This window comes from Mixophyes fleayi, chromosome 2 (assembly GCF_038048845.1).
Source record: "Mixophyes fleayi isolate aMixFle1 chromosome 2, aMixFle1.hap1, whole genome shotgun sequence".
NCBI classification, from domain to species: domain Eukaryota; kingdom Metazoa; phylum Chordata; class Amphibia; order Anura; family Limnodynastidae; genus Mixophyes; species Mixophyes fleayi.
In genome coordinates this window covers 316,582,824-316,601,131 of record NC_134403.1, presented here as the reverse complement: position 1 = coordinate 316,601,131, position 18,308 = coordinate 316,582,824, and the positions used below count along the sequence as shown (strand labels likewise).

The 18,308-nt window shown below is 37.9% G+C and overlaps 1 protein-coding gene across 1 annotated transcript in view; it reads left to right on the top strand.

The window, feature by feature from the left end:
• Nucleotides 1-15,724, top strand: part of SMTNL2 (smoothelin like 2) — an 88,439-nt gene extending 72,715 nt beyond the window's left edge. Inside the window, exon 9 of the mRNA XM_075196667.1 lies at nt 10,579-15,724. Coding sequence (XP_075052768.1) covers nt 10,579-10,705 — 127 coding nt within the window. The 3' untranslated portion in view covers nt 10,706-15,724. The remainder of the gene's footprint in view (nt 1-10,578) is intronic.
• The last annotated feature ends 2,584 nt before the right edge of the window (nt 15,725-18,308 follow it).

Below are 18,308 nucleotides of genomic sequence, written 5' to 3'. Positions count from 1 at the left end.
CGCAGAGTCATTTTTCGTTACTTAACGAGGAGGAGGAGGGGAGCAGGAAGGCTGCCGCAGAGGGATCTGAAGATCCATCTCCCGTGATGCTCTCCCCATAGGGCGAGGTCAAGCTCCTAAAAGCTAGGCTTTTTGGAGCCTGTTAAATTGTCCTGGACCGCAGTCCCTATTGAAAATTATGGGGACTGTGGTCTAATGCAGGAGATATCTTTCCTATCTCCTGCAGTAGGCTTTTGTTAGGTAGATGTATTGCTGTAAAATGCCTAAACCATGCGGAAAAAGCTGTTACTACATGATTGATGGCTTAATAAATAGGCCCTTAATCTGTAAGGGTGGTGTAAAACAAGTGTTGTTAATGCTAAGGATTGTCTAGCTAGAATAGCGCCTGGCATTCAAAGTACTCATCTGACATCAGCCTTAAGGTAGATGCTATAAATCACTTGTTATATTTACAGCTACATATTACTTGCTGCACAAAGTGAAGTAAAATGTTCTTTGCAGAAGATCACACAGATTCTTTTAAATAAATACTGAAGACACAAAGACACAACACCTTTAGTATACAATACATTTCAGTGGTTTTTCAGCCAGCCTGGGAAAGCCATTCACATGGATTATTCTTCTATTGTGAATGTTCAAGTGCAAATTTAGAGATTTATAACACATTAGAAAATGTGTGAGATAAATCACAAGATTCCGTTGTAATTGCTGGAGATTCTGATTCTGATTACAACCTTAATGCAACAATAATTTGAGGAAATGAGTGTTCATGGGGAGAAATAGTTTTTGGCTTCTATTTGTGTGATCAAGTTATCTCCTTTGTAGACGGTATTATCAATTTTGAAATAGCTAATTAAAACTGTATCACATGGTATTTTCATTTACCACTATTTGATTCTAGAGCCAAAAGACACAAGGGGCTAGATTTACTAAGCTGCGGGTTTGAAAAAGTGGGGATGTTGCCTATAGCAACCAATCAGATTCTAGCTTTCATTTAGTTAGTACTTTCTGCAAAATGACAGCTAGATCTGATTGGTTGCTATAGGCAACATCCCCACTTTTTCAAACCCGTAGCTTAGTAAATCTAGCCCAAAGTGTCAATGTAACCAGACGGCACTGGCTTCATTAGCAAGACATAGGCTAAAATATATCAGGTGATGAGGCCTTTTCCAGAAGTAATGGACTTGCTCTATAGAAAATGTACATATATCTACCGACATTTATCATACAAACAGTTAAGTTTAAGGTTCTGCCTGGTCTCTGAGTGATATGCAGAACAAGGCTGTCCGTAATGTATAAAAGGTTTGTGACAGTTGGATAGAACACATTTGGTGCATTGCTTCTACACAGACAGGGTTAGCGGTCTGAGTTTTCTGAAAGTATCTAATGTGTCTAAGTTGTACGCAAGCCCCACACCTCCTTAATTATCTTAATTCTGCCTGCACTTCTAAAGCTAGTCATACGTAGAACTGAGAAAATCAAGGTGTTTTATGCTTGTGCATTAGGACACAAACTGTCTGAGTAAAAGCACCTGTCACAAACCCTCATTCACAAGGGAAAGCACTGTTCTATTGTAAGTCATTGGTGCTGTGTTAGCCAGAGGAACAGACAGAGTATTTGTACCTTAAGGACACACACTCTACCTGCATTACATTTTACAGTAGCTCTCATGATACAATATGGCTATTATCTCAAAATGCAAGTTATGTAGTGAACAATGTTAACGGACAAACGTTAATTGGAAACTAAACTAAACCTTAAAGTGGACGTGTTCCCTGCAAAGAGCGGTGGTATCTCTTTAGTAAGTTGAACTAATATTCAATAGAATGTAAGATGAATAGCTGAATTTACTAGGAACCATGAATATCAGCCAGGCAGCGTCTCAGTAATGTCAATAATTCCTAGCATATAGGCCGCACACTAGTTCAGCCCATAAAACGGATGCCTCCACCATATATATAGATTATAGATATGCTGTAAAGAAGTACTTCACCCAAAACTTAAAATTTAGTATTGGGTGGTTTCATAAGGTCAACATTAATTCTTGATGCAGTGGAAACCCCAGTGGATCAGTTACAGCAGACATGTCAAACTCAAAACCCCAATTGAGCCAAATAATCAAAGTCTAAGATTATGTCGGCCGCAAGAAAAAGAAAAACTCTCATATGCAATTTTGAAAGGTTTATTATTAAGAAAAAATTAAGTTTAATGTTTTCTTCCCGATGCTTGACACTGTGCCCTCCATACTGCTCTTGCTCCCCTTCATATGTCTCCCGTTTCACACTACGCTCTCCAAGCTGCTTTTGCTCCCCTTCATTTATTGAGTTACAGGATAGTTGTAGGCTTCAGAGGACTTGGTGCAGTCTAAGTATGGCACATCAGAGGTGCATATGTTTGGGCTGACTGACTGCTGCCATATATTTTATATAGATATGCCTGGCATTCGAGAGGCAGGCAGTGATGCTGTCCAACCGCTCTTATTGTGTTTAAATACAGTCATAGCAGGCAGCAGCATCCACTGCTTGCTTCTCAGCAGCCAGACACTGGCCTTTCACCAATTAGGGTAGTAGGAGTTCTCCACTTTCAGATTGGCGAATGACTGGAACTATCCACCAATCAGAGTGTAGGATGCTGTCACATAACCTGCACAGTGGGAGACAGCAAAGAACCGCACGAGGGGTTAGTAATTTAATTGGTGAACTGCACCCAATGCTAGATTTCAAGTTTTAGGTGGAGTTCTTCATGGAATGGTGTAAAAGCAACATGCTAACTTAAGCAACTTCTGTATTTTTTAAAGGGCAAACCATGTTCAAATAATGAGTAGCTCCATGTGAGTTGTGTAGCTGGACAGGTAATGAATAATTATGCATTCCCAGAGCATTCTGCCCTAATGGCCCAGGCTTGCAATGATGTTTGAGAGAATTAGTGGGCTGATTTGGGAACCCAATCATCTTCCCACTACTACTTTTAATAAACTACCCACAGGCCACAGCCACAGAGTGTTCTGCTTCTGGGCCCCGTTACTGTAATTCTGTCTACCATAGCACCGATGGACACACACCATAATAAATGATAACTCCCTCTGTCACATAATTAGGCTGAGAACCATTATTTGTGCCTTCATGTACATGAATATGGACTGCATTACTTATTATAGTAGGTGTCTGCAGTTTAGTCCCAGTGTGACTACTGCCCGGCCCCTGGTCATTGTTCCTTATCACTATCACTATAATAGCTTGCAATTACCAACAGTATGGGTTAGTAGGGAAAGGGGAGTAGCAGAGTCCCAAAGATTTTTATACAGGGTGGGAAATAGCAGAAAAGTAATAGGTGATGTTTTTAACAAATTTATTCTGTGCTACTTGATTATTCATTATATTATAACCAAATTAGCTGTTTTCTTTATTGACGTATTATACCTGTTTCAGCTAATGTAATATGAATGATGTAGAGGAGAGTTACATTTTGATCTGAAGTTACTTGCATATAGATGGTAAAAAGATTTAGTGGGTGTATTATAATATCATTTGGTTTGAGCCATGTCCGCACTGCCTAAATCCAAGCACATGAAGAGCAGGTGGATGCAGGCTGCATTGTTACCAACGCTTCATCAAACCCCATATTAATCCTTTGCGTGTAATCAGAGATTTGGGTGAACCCTGTGTCAGAAATCCTGTGGTTTTGAATGCTAATCCGCAGCTCAAGTCAGGAGTGCACTTATGTCACTGTGCTTTTAATGAAGTTTGAAGAATGTGGCACAGGATAAAACAATCCCCAAAGTGCATTGGCACTAATACCGCAGGTCATCTGCTTAGTGATGGACTGTGCTCTCAACGCGATCCAAAGTCATCAACAATGTCTTCTTCCCAGAAAGAACAAAAATCCCATGATTTGATTAACTGCAGTTACATTAAGGAATCAGGTGAACAAGATCTTTATCAAAGCTGGCATTAAAAGGAAAGCAGAATGCATAAAGATAAAGTGGGTTAATTGAATTAATCGGTGTCATTCTAACTATAGGAAAGTGCATAGCTGTACAGCTCTTTACCTATTGGCCCCGTGGCGATTACTTTGGCTACATTAAGTAAATCAGAATGATGGTTCACAATCGGTATCAGTACACCCACTGTATCCCTATGTAGAAGAATATACAACTATTGATTTAATAAAAAATATATCCTGGAATGAGCTTTATTTTCTGCTATATGTTTGTTTTAGATTTTGTGCATCATTAGGCCAGCTATACGCGTAATCTTACTGCCTTTTATTCTGTCATTGAATGCTTTGATTCATATTTAAAAATAAGACATTCATGATGCAATATATTGTAAGATGTTTATAAAACTGATAAAACAAGCAAGATACAATGGTGACACAGTATTATATGTTTTTGGTACATTTGGCTATATTCATGAATATACTAAATATCTAAGTATATATAAATGCATATACCTATACCTTATTCCAGTGATGGGCAAACTTTTTCAGGAGCGGGCCAAATAAAAAAGAAAAACTCAAATATTTAAATATATAATACAAATATAATTTATTAAAAAACTCAAATATCTAAAAATATAATACAAATTTTTTGAATGGGACGGGAGGGTGTTATAAGCAGTGTTACCTCTATAAGAGCAGCGATCGTACAGACAGAACTTATTTCAGCAGGTTGTTGCAGATCCGTCTTTCTGGTGAGCCATTAACTGACAACACAGCAGCCAATCGAAATCCGCCTTAGTATATGGCCCATCTCTTCTCACATGACTTTCAGCCATTAGGGGACGGGCAGGTGTTTGCGTGATTGACATACGAAGTGTCCTTTTAAGAAGAAGGATGAAGTGTAATGGAGGAAATAGCTTGGAAGGCATAAAAATGAAGGTTCTGACACACAGGGTCGGCCCTAATAATTTTATGCATATTTTAATGACTTTTTTTTAAAATATTGGCGGGCCGGATAGAACCTCTAAGTGGGCCGGATCTGGCCCACGGGCCGTAGTTTGCCCATCACTGCCTTATTATATATATATATTATGATGATTTAGTCCTGGCAAAATCTGTGCAAGTTATATAAATAGCCAGATGGCAGCAGACAAGGACAGAATGGCTGAAGCATAAGAAGATAACTAAAACGCACAAAATGTCTAGTAATCTAAACAGGCAACCAGGTAATAAGAAAATAAGAACAGATCATGGAGACTGCCAAGTGGTTTACATTTTTTTTTTTTTCGGGGTTGTAGACTGAGGTTTGGGACTGGGCTGGATTTCCACGGTAGCGGTACAGAGTTTTCTGTAAAGCGCTGCGGAATTAGTGGCGATATATAAATAAATATAATAATCATTTATTTTGTGGAAGATGAACCTAAGTCTACACAGGGGTATGCCTGACCATTCGGCACCTGAAATTTTATTCCACTTACAAAATCCTAAACTTTTGAATGTTGTGTGTACTTTAAAGCAAAAATATTGTACCATTTCGTAATTATTAAATCTACCAAAAAGGTAAATATGACTAATTCCGGCTGAGTAAAACTTTTTTCCTCAGTTTACTGCTCCAGTTGTCATATTATAGACACACACAATAAAAATTGTGGGTGACCATTTTGTACAATGGTGAGTCAGTGTGGTCTAGTGTCTGATCCCATCCTAGACAAAAAAAACTGATCAGACTAAATTGGATTGGATTTGACCACGCAGGATGGAAAAGCAAAAGGGCTGACAGATCCCATCTGTATTTGTACGTGGTCATCAGCCGACTGTTAAAAAGTAGGTTAGCTCATTCAATGAGTTTCCACTGCTTTCAGATCATACTGGGTCACTATGTGCTGAGATCCGCATGTGCTGCAGTGGCGCATACTGACATATTATAGCTTTGGCCATTACAGTATTTGATTTATAAAGTGACAACTTATTATTCAAATGACACTGAAATTCAATTGCAAGCTGTGAGGAAACCACCCTTAGCTGGGACACTAGTTACCCTCCGTTGGATTCAACTCACTGGGGTAGACCAGAATATATCCAAAATAAGGCTTTATTACGATAGAACAACTCCATAAGATGTTCATAAAGTACAGGGTAAATGGTAGAGTGTATCCTCCAGCAGCCTCTTGCAGTCAGCACTCCAAAGTAATAATCTCTTTCCGAATCGTACCCTCCCGCAGTATTACTACTACTGTTTCCCTAGACAGTCCTGTATCCCCCAGCCTGGGCTACTGGCTTGCACAGACCCTCTCCTGGTAGAGTTTCCTCCAGTGACACTGTGATGCCTGGCACAGAGTCCTGTTTCATGTCTTGTACACCAGGATCCTCCAAGCTAGAATAGCCTCTATTTGCATTCTGCTCTCCTTATACTCCTGGCTGTATACACAGGGAGTAGGGTCAAATGTCTCAATCCTCCCCCTTTCAGCAGGGGCCTGTTAGTGGACACTTAAATTATTTAACCATTAGACAAACTCTCTCTGATACCTTGATTATACAATGGAATGGTCTGACTGAATTAGCTATTTGAAAAACATACTATCGCCTACTGGGACTTTTCCTTGCCATTGGTCCTATCTCGGGAAGGACAGAAGATCTTTTTCCGCTTGAATAAATCCTAGTTTTCGGTACGAGTATTCTGCACATTTATTTCAGGATATTATATTATGTTCTATATTATGCCTCTTAGGTGTGTTTTATATGTATTTTTATTAAAATTCAATTTGTCATACAATATCACACGAGGCTCTTTCCCCCATTTTTTCTTCTTTTCCTATCTATTATGATCGATTAATGAGGGGATAAACACTATTCATCTTCAAGGTCCACATAAGAGAGGAGTTCAAGATATATGTTTGAGGCACAATTTCTTCCTTTTTTTTGTGAGTGCAATACCATTGGGAATTTTGCACCTATTACCCCGAAAAAATTGAAGAGCAGCATTGAAATAATTTAATATTCACATTGTATTTTTTAATTACTGTTATTTTGATGTTATTACACTATATTACTTATTTAAGTTTATATGATCTGTATTGGATGTTCACTATCAACATAAGAAGAAACTTAGAAGTATACATTGAATTTAAGTATTATGTTTACTCAATTTATGTGTGTCAATAACATTCTTATGGGCATATTCATTTGTTGGCGTTGCAGCCAAAATTAACGCGCCCCGTGCACTATTGCCGTCATTACGGTAATAGTGCGCGTCAATACCGTTATTACGGTACTTTTCACGCTGGATTTCAGCTCGCGGTTCAGGGAGCTGCGAGTTGAAATCTGGCTAGCATTACCGTAATAACGGTAATAGTTTTTCCGCAGCAGAAACCGCCAACAATTGAATATGCCCCTTATATGGGGAATATTTAGAGTGCTTGAATCACCTCATTATTTGTTTTTCAGATTTTTTCAATTGGTGTATGTTTGTGGGAGGATCATTTAAGCTGCACTAAATTGTAGAGTGCTGGGGAGATCACAATTATTCTTTTTCTACACTGAATTAGCTATTTGGCTGTGTACACTAAAGAAAGGGTTACAATATTACATTAGGGAATGACACTTCACGCTTGTGTGAAACATTAAGGCATTTGACAAATTGTATCTGCAGCATTACACAATCTGAGTCTGTGATACATTTTGATACAATTACATTTATATTGATACATTTCCCAATTCTATTTCTGCCAGTATATTACTGTGAAGGCACATTGTATACCATCTAGTAGTTCTAACCTATCGTATATACTCGTGTATAAGCCGACTTTTTCAGCATATTTTTTATGCTGAAAAGGCCCCCCTCGGCTTATACTCAAGTGAGGGTTGTCCCGCCCCTTTAAAAAATGATTTTCGGTCTGAGAAAGCCGCCGTACAACTGTGATTGCTGCCAATGTAAGTCTTGGGCTACTCCGGAGAGCTGTTAGCTGTTATGCCTCTCGGGGATTCCCTATGCTCACCTAACTTTTAGAGCTTATTATCTAAATAGAGCTGTACTACATACAAGGTTCCAGCTCGTTCTAATCAGTTCTAGCTGGCAGGGTGTCGCAGGTAAGCGGAACTTGGGACTCCATCAAAGGCTGTACTGAGGAGCAAAGCATTTAGTGGCAGTGGTCAGCGCTGGAACACAGTATAGCTAATATCTCCTATTAAAATAATCTAGTTTAATAATGGAGGTTAAGAAAGATAACACATTAAATGAAACGCTCCTTTAATAACCAGGTGAATACCTTTATAATGTATGGTATTGACAAGGACACAATGTATTTTATCAGCTTAATCTCCCTTCTATCATTTCACATGACAACCTCTCAAGTAACAGGGGAGAACAATTTCACAATGAACTCCATAAAATCCTGCAAACACAAAGTGACAGCTGAAAGACACTTACTGCAGACAGCCTATTATTTATAGTACAATACCTGTTCAGCACATGGAAATAGCTGCTGCATTTCCCACCCTAGGCTTATAATTGAGTCAATAAGTTTTCCCAGTTTTTTTTTTTTTTTTTAAAATTAGGTGCCTTGGCTTATATTTGGGTCGGCTTATACTCGAGTATATACAGTAATTACCTGTCAGATTACCTGTTGACCTACCAAATTATCTGTGGGCTGCCAGCTAGCTATGTTAACAGTCACTCAGACATTGTTCTGATTACAAAACAGATCTGAGCCACACCTCATAACAATGGGCATTTTAGACAAATGGCAATATTCTTTATATTTCTAATACATACAATATTGCAGGTAATAGCAAGCGTAAAATGTACCTGATAACATGAAATAACAATACACATCATACACCGATGCTCTGGTGTATATACTTAGACTGGGCCAAGGATTAAAAAGTACACTAAGCTGTGAGAAGTGGAATAAAAAGTCCTCAGTACAGAGGGACCCTGTTTCCTAACTCATGCTAATTGTCTAATAATGAGAATGTTATGTAGGCAGTTATGGTAAAGTTATCCCACAGAGAATGTGTTTTATGCATATATTATCTGCATTTGTTTCCATAACTTGGCAGTAACAAAGTTTTACTTCAGACTGAGGATGAACGATCGTGACAGGGTTAAGTAATGGTCAAGAATGAGGCGACTTTTTTTATTCACTTATGTTCTAATTATTGTGACCATACCACTCCCAACATCTTGCAGTGTGTATAGATTAGAGATGCTCGGGTTTGGTTTTCTGAAAACCGAACCCACCCGAACTTAGGCGATCCGAGTAGGCTCGCAAGCAGGCTCAGTACTTTTGCGCGTCCTTAGATCTGAATCGAGGCAAAACATCATTGTTGCGTTGTCAAATCTCGCGAGTTTTGGATTCCATAAGTACCTCCCTCCCCAGGAGATCCAGCTCCATTGCTCACACAGAAACAGGGGTAGCAGTGTTCTTGTCACTTGACAAAAATAGACTGGAAATGACTGGAAATTAATGTTATTGAGGTTAATAATAATGTAGAAACAAAAAAAGAGTCAAATTATGTGATTTTAGCAAAAAAAAAATAGGAATTTTAGAAAAAAATAAAGGGATCCAAAGCAAAAACAAGGGCGGTTTTGGCAAAACCAAAGCATTCATTTGTGTACAAGTCTCTATACTTGCACCCCACGATAACGTAGAGATGTGACATGACAATGTTAGCAGTAAATGCTAAAGTCGCATTACCCTACTTATGTACCATATAGTATAACAAACTGTCATACACAAGAGAAAATATTGTCTTGGCAGTAATTAATAAAGGTAAAAGTCACATTATCAATATAAAATTTATTAAATACAAACATTAAATCAACTGCAAACCTCTTTTGCTTTCCCCTTTACAAATCAAATGGAAATTTTCTTTCCTGTAGTCGTCCAATTTTCAATTAAGTAATGTAAAATAGACAGGTGCGACTTCATATGACACAGCCTTGATGCTAATGATTTAAGTAGTGTCAGTAGGAGGGGTTAAAATGTAATCGGCCAATCAGAAGCGACTAGCTAGTGCTGCTGATAGTCATTGTGTACTGTTGCACCAGCTCTTCAGCACATGTAATACACACCTTCTACAAAGCTTATATGCAGATGTGTGGTTGTGTCACAATTAGACATGATCATAACCTTAATATACTCTGCTGTGCTTTGCATGCTCCGGTCACACCAATCCAAACACAAGGAGATGCAAGTCAACAAATATGTATATATGAAAAGGTGCCCTAGTGAAGTACAGAAAGGCATATGCTGTACCTATATATGCCAACAAAATGACATCCAATGAGCAGTATACTGTGCTATTATAATGAAAGAGTAACAGGACATCTGCAGCATGACACTGTTTATAAGTTCTACACGTTTACTAGGCTTTTCTTTTTTATCACTATATTATTGTATATCTTGTATTTTTTTGAAAGGAGTCATTTTTTTTATTTTTATTTAACAGCTGTGTTAACAAAGAGCATTTCAATTTTCCTGATAACTAAAATGACTTCATTCTTATATATAATGACACAATTGGCTGAGGCTGATTTCTGACGTTTGATTTTCAGCTCTTATATTAGCTTTTCTCTGACGTTACTATACAGAATTGCGTGAGTTATTTATGAGTTTTTTTTGTTACTCTATATTTCAGGAAAATGGCCCACTGTGACCGACTGATTGAAGTGGAGGACATGCTGATGATGGGCAGGAAGCCGGACCCCATGTGTGTGTTCACCTATGTGCAGTCTCTCTACAACCACCTGCGACGTTTTGAGTGATCTCCCCGCTAACACTACTTGCTCTTGTCCAGCTTCCCCATCAGCAGTATGGTGACTGCTCGCACAGCCAGCCCCTCCTTATCACAGCAGCAGAAGACTCACATGTGTTCCCGTCCATCTCTCCCTGTTGACACTGTGGCCTGCCTCAGGCAGCATGACAACTGAGAGACAGATAACACAGGAATGTCCACAAGGTGCTTGGGACGCTCTATTTTTACAAAACCATTTTACAGTTAATGCTTCACAGCAAAGGAGGTGGGTGTGTTGGTTTTATCACCTCCGGAATTGTTTTGACACCGTTTGCAGTGATACACTGGTGGCTCATTGTCTGGCCATCTGAAAGACAAGGAGCCAGAGCCGCAGGGAGCGGACAAGGAAATGTAGAAGTACAAAACAAGAGAGACATTGGTGTGATGGTCATTATGGTGCTAACAGACATGGCCACTTGTCCTTGTGAAAGTTAATGCACTGCGGCTGTATTTTTTATTTTATTACATACATACTGAAGTTTTAGCTTAATAGGTCTTAGTGCTGTTTTTTTTGTTCTTTTACATTCTGCCCTGGGAGTATGGACTGTACATGCCTCTTCCCAGTTGGGTCACTAAAGACTTGTTCATTTTGGTTCTTGCAAAGGAAATAATGTCTGTCTTTGACCTTTTAGTTATTCGCCTTTAGTCTGTACAGTAGAGGATACACTCTAGGATAAAATATGTCTCAAACAACATCCAAAGAAAACCAAAATGTTCTAAATTGTTATTGGTGATAAGAGTATAGGGCTCCTGGTTTCTGCCACTTGGAATCTACAACTCCGAATCCTAAAATAAAAGGGTTAATAAGAACATTTCTTTAAAGATCTGTCCACTTGTCACCCAGAAGGAAATAAATGGTGGCTTTACTGATCTGAGCAAATGTGTTGTCACATGACTGTCATATGGGAGCCTTAACTAAATTATGTAAAGCTTTACACTTTAATCACACTCCTATATTATTGTTCTGTCCTGCAATGTTAAGCTGGGTACACACTACACTATTTTCGTACAATAATCGGCTCAAACAGCCGACATACGACCGCTCGTTCAAAAGTCGGGTCAGTGTGTGCAGTGACACGATGGTCGAAAGTCTGCCCAAATGGACGATTGTCGCCTCATTTGGTTGGTCGTACCGTTTAATATTTTCGGTCCAATCTCATTTCCGCTGTGCAGTGTGTATAAACTTCCGACCGATCCACAACAGTGAGTACGAAATTACAGTCATTGCTCACGACAACATGGCTGTAAAAAGTCGCTAAAAGTACGTCTGCTCTTCCCTTTATCGTCCTAAACAAGGCTAGTGTGTATGCAGTCCATGGACCGAGCGATCGGACCATCGATCGCATGTAAAATCGCTTGGCATAAAAAGTTGGTCGAAATTTCTGTAGTGTGTACCCAGCTTAAGAAAGGTCATAGGTACACATTATAGACAATTATTTTAGAATACAGTTATGTCCTTCCAGGTTTAAGTAATAAATGTTCCTTTTTATTTTTATTTTTTTTTATTTTAAAAATGACCGCCCTTCCATCCTGAAAGTAATTATATCCACTTCTCCAATCTGTCTAACTCATGTAAGTCTTCGCAGTGATATTATGGCTGTGGGTGAGCTTGGCTTTGCTGATATGGATCTGTAATTACAAATATTAATTACAGATTAGGTATTACTTATATATTTACCTACTCCCAAGTTAATACATCAGCGATGAAGTCACGCTCTTGGAGTTGTACATGTATTGTTTTTAATGTGCTATATATTTTATTACTGTTTTGGCAAGCAACAATGTAGGTTAGGAAAAGTTTGTTTAGTGAACAGTGTCTGGTAACATTTGCTGTGATGCGCTAGTGGTAAAGAGATGGAGACAGCTAGTTTTTATTTGGCGGCTAATAAAAAAAACAAAACCTTGGCAGTCAGATGCTTTTGTGGTTATGAAAACCAGAAGAGTAATTGTGTGCAATTATCAGGAGTATATGACCAGGTGTACATGTCATGCAGTAAATATGTACCTAGAGCAGGGGTGGGGTGTTCAGTGGTAAAGATACCATGAATCTCCCAAAAAAGAACACCCCCCATTATAAAGTGCAATGAGTTATTGGTTATGTGGTTATATTTCGCACATTGGCCTGTTTTTCTCATTATGGGAAGTATTCCTAATAAATGACAAATTTGCAATCACTTGCAAAATAATCCTACTGCTATTAGCTATGCAGACTGTACACAATGTAACTATAGCGCAGCAAGCACTGTAATGTCTAAGATAAACAGATGTATCATCATTTATTTATATAGCACCACTGATTCTGCAGCGCTGTACAGAGAACTCACTCACATCAGTCCCTGCCCCATTGGAGCTTACATTCTAAATTAAATAACATACACACAGACAGAGAAAGACAGACTACGGTCAATTTTGATAGAAGCCAATTAACCTACCAGTATGTTTTTGGAGTGTGGGAGGAAACTGGAGCACCCGGAGGAAACCCACGCAAACATTTGTAAAGAATCACCTTATTTAGCATATGGACTCGGTCTCTGAAACACTACATCTTTTCTTTCTTTTGTTTTCTTACTTAAAATACTAAAATGAATATCCAAGAAAATCCATTAACAAGAAAATCCATTAATAGTTATATTTTCCTACAAACCATATACGTAAAGCTCTAAAATAGTTTACAGCTGCAGATGAACCATTCAGCACCAAGCCCTGCAGACACATAGTATGCTAGTAGCAAGATTGCTGACTTGTCAAATGTTGATGTTATCCCTTGTATCTTCTAAGTACCAAATCCTGGTTATTAATAGATTACCACCAAAAGGAGAAGTGTTAGGCTGTGACTTTGAAGGCTCTTCAGATAATTGACAGTCCCTGTCACCTTTGCTATGTAAATATCACTGTAACACAGCACTGCAGGCACCCTCAGGGGATGTGGCCTTGGGCTAGTCCGTAAATTAAGACCTATCCTGTAATGGGTTAAATGGTCCCTGTAGCTTTTAACTTGCTAAATTCTAGAGAGAAAGGCAATCCCTTGGAAACAGGACACCAAGAGTTTGGTGGATATTAATAGAATGGCTTAGATATACATCTGTCAGCGGCTGTGATTGTGGGGAGTCAAGTGACTAGAAGCAGCCTCCTGTTTGTTTCTTAGGAGTCTTGTTGCTCTGGTTGGTGGGATCTGCTCATATCATAAACCCAGGTTACCAGCAAGATAATGATCTAGTCCTGCTTTATTCAATTACAGGCGTACCTGTCCCTATGAACAAACAGTCACTAGTGCTTCAGAAAAAAACAAAAGTATCTTAGATTTGTGGTTCTTAAACATTTAGTGGTCTCGGTTTTATTCTCTGTATCATGTGTGAGAGCGTAAAACACAAAACAAAAAAACAAAAAGTGAATAAAATATAGAGTACCTTTAATCTGCCAGAAGCAGCTAACTAAGTGCCTTGGAAGCTTGCAATAATTGCCTCTACAGTCCGCTATAAAGGTAACGCCTTTTCTTCACTATTTTTTTTGTTTTGTTTTTTTTCAATTCTAAAAGCGCTTTATCCTCACATCTTACAGCTAACACAGAACCACTTTTTATTAACATCTCTGTAATACTGTGCAAAGTAAGATATATCAGGCATTATACTACTTTATTACCTTCTCTTTAAACATAATTCACTTATTCCCCCTAAGTGAATAATTCACCTCTGCCTGCTTAAGGGAATCCTGAAAATATGGAATATCTTGAGGAGGAAATTGCAAAACTATTCTGGTAGTTTCAAAAGAATAATGGCTGCTACCACTGTAGCTTTTAGAGATATATAATAAGGTAATTATATCATGCCAAACCTGAAAGAAGCAAGTTTCTAATATGTAATTGGAGTCCACAACCATTGTTTGGGTTAGTGTAACATAACATGTAACTGTGAATGGGAAACAACAATCAAATAGATGTTGATTATTGCTGAGGAACAAACCTACTTGATTTTATTATCTGCTCTTAAGTTCAATATCATTTTGTATTTTTTACCTTTTTTTTTTCATATGAAATGTGAATTTACACGGAGCAGAAAAGGGTGATGAAGCTCTGGGGTGAGCGCCCACAGAAAAGGGAGTGTGTACTCCATAATACATTTACATGAAAGGGAGTGTGTACTCCATTATACATCTACATGGAAGGGAGTGTGATCTCAGTTGTACACTTCAATACTTGTACTAGAAAATTGGATTTTCAATGAGAGTAATAGCTGAGTTCTGGAGCCATCTTGTGGTAGTTGTGTTTATTAAGTACTATTTACATCATTGCAGTATTGTACACATGTTCATTGCCTATGGCGGCGATACAGTAATCAGCAGTGGAATATCATAAGGAAATCACTTGTACTCTCTAAGCATGGCAGTGGCAATACTGCTGTCTTTATTGAAGTTTGCATTGAACTCTGCACAATACAGAATAGCTGTGGTGTATCAGACTATACAAAAGAACTAGTCTACCCGTGATACATCGTACTTCCTGTGGTTGAGAGCGCACACAGCAGTTGCAGTAATCGTATTTCAGGCAGAGTGTCAGGCAAGGTTTTGTTCAACATATTCATAGTTGCCAATACTTTTAAAATAATTTTCTTCTGAGCAGGTGAATGTAAGCATTTCATGTATGTACATGTACACGGCAATCATCACACAAGGTTTACTGGACTTGGCTATAAGGTTTTATTTTTTTCTTTCATTTTTAATGTTCATTGTTAATAAAAAATATTATATGTGATAACACACCATGTATTATTTTATTTTATCTGCCGGGGCATCAAATCCAATTTGTGACTTGTAATGTAACATTATAAATATATGTCTAAGCATTAAGTTTTAAGAGTACACTGAACCACTTTAAATGTTCCGCCACTAAAAGAAGAGCTTGTTTAGTAATATATTAGGTCCCACGTTGGTTCTTTATTTATCTCACATGTTGCCTTTTGCTAGAGATACCTAAGCAGAGTGATTTATTTTATTTTTTTTTGAAAATAAAACGTATAACTTTTTTTTGAACTATTCACAGTAACATAAATTTGTGAAATATCTGTCGTGAAAATATTTTCAATTGTAAGCAGTACAGTAACAATTGTAATAATTCTTTATTGAAAATATAAATGTGTCTGTGAGCTTCTTGCCTTTCCGTGGAGTTTTCTGGAGTAACACGTATCTAAAAGAGCTCTGATACTTGTCCTTAGCCCATGCCAGTAGATGTAGAAATATGTTTATTTCAGTTGCAGTTTACAGTTCATTTGTCCTCCCAAGCAGCATACCCCATTATAAATGCCACCACTGTAAGGTTGGTCTTACAGAGTTAAAAATATAAAAATAAATAAATAGTGAATTCTAAAATGTCAGTAAGTTAAATTCTTTTGAACACTACACGTTTCAAAGGCCATGGCTGAGATTTCTGCTACACAAATAGATTTTGGGAAAGAAACACAAATATACTTACTTTTTAAATTGGTGCCTTATGCGTTTCGCAGTGCACGGTGGGACTCCCTGGTGGTGATAAGGTACAGTCTTGTATCAGAGGACTTAAGACCAAAGACGCCAGTAGAAAGCAACTGTAATGGATTTCTCTACAGCTAGTAGAGTGTTAATACCGAGATGTAACCCACAGTGCATTGCAAGAAATGTATTCAACTAATTGTCAATATTATTGTTTTATGTAATTTGTTACACTTTAAAATGTCTGCTGTTATACTGAGATTTTCTAGATGTGTAGACCTGCTTGTACAGCAGTATTAAAGTTTCTTAAACAAAAAAAGTCTGCAGTCAGAATTTGTGCAGGATTTGCAAATGTATATAACAGTATATTTGTGTGATAAGATGGCTTTACTGCTGAGCATTCACAGCTCCCTAATGCGGATTTAAATGGTCTGTAGCCTGAAAATGTTCATGTTAGTACATAGTGTTGTTATCGCTCTGTGCGGACTGTGAACAAAGTTGGGGAATTTGTCTCCTACTGCTTTGCTACGCTCATATTTTCGGTCTTGACAATAACCACATTTATGTCCTACCCCACTCGCACACATGCCTTGATGCTGGACAACCCTACACACCATCCCAAGCTATTGTATTGTTTGGAATTTTCACACCTCCATAATATTGACTGGAATGTTCTGGATAAAGGGGAGAGAAGACAAAGAATGACCACTAATAGCATCATTGTAGAAAGTAAGTAAAGTCCGGTAACAAGAATATTTTATACATTCATCACCTTAATATTTAAATTAAACAAATAAAAAGTAGGGTTATAGTTCCTTATAAATATCACTATTATATTACCGCACATGAATCTGTTATGTTCTTTGGATGTGTGAAGATGTTAGATGTATATTTTACGTGATCCCTCTTCACACCACCACCATCATGTATTTTAGCTGAATGCTTTCTGCTATTCCTCTTACTATTTAATGTTGTTGCTGTTTTCCATTCATATGGGCTGTTCGCTTCTCCTGACAATCCTGCTCACTAGGGGCACATTTGCCACATATAATATAAATATATTGTTTTGTTACATTTCAAGATTTTAAATCTAAGGTTGAATTTGTATAGATCTCTAAAGCTAGTACAGGAAGTGATTGTTGGGGTGTATAAGATGAGTCTTCTCCGCTGCAGTACCACATGTTATAGAGAGGGGGTCATGGCATAAACGGTGTCCCCAGGGGAGCAACATCCCAAACTACCCCATTTATTATTCTGTTCGTATGATCTGTGATACATCTTCCCACTCCAGTGAGGTACTATCAATAATTTACAAAAAATGTTTATTAGTCACATTAAAGAGGAGTTTAATATCTTGTATTAAGGCAGCTAAATTATGTCTCTATATAATCCCTGGTTTATTCTTTCACTGCATCCAACAGCCGGGTACAGTATATGACATCACCTCTAAAAGAAAAAACATGAACTTTGTGCTGTATTGCCACTAAGCAGCAAGCGTCTGTCTTAGATAAATACAGACTTGCTTACATAGGAACAGGTTCTTTTTGCATGAGTCATATTTTAGAAATGACTTTTCTCTACCTAGATATGGGTATCTAAAGTAGAGCTTTCACATATCCAATGGGCAGCTTTTGGTTTTTTCATTTTGTTTAATTGTCAGTTCCAATGGTCAGAAGCTATTAAAGTGGCCAGAGGGCCTTTTACAGAATATCTCATACCAGGGATATGTGCTTTTATAGCTTCTTGACCTTGCAAATACAGTAATATGTGTTCGTACTGTACATCGGGTATTTATGATACAAGATATGTCTGCTATATAAAAAATGTTTTAACTGAGAAAGGTGCTATAACCCACAACTTCATTAGAAAAATGGTTGCATTGGGTTACAGCAGCTGTTTTCACAATTACTTTTGGCCCATTTTTCATAAATGTCCCCTATTTTCAACTCTATAGTGGTCCTTCATAACTGTGTTTACTGGTGGACCCTACCAATCCGGTGCTGTCACTGTTTAATGTATCCTTTTGCTTCTCATTTAATTATAATATCTGCAATATGTTTGCAACAACCTCATCCAGAAGGGTATCTGGTTCTCTATTTGAGTGATATGAAGTT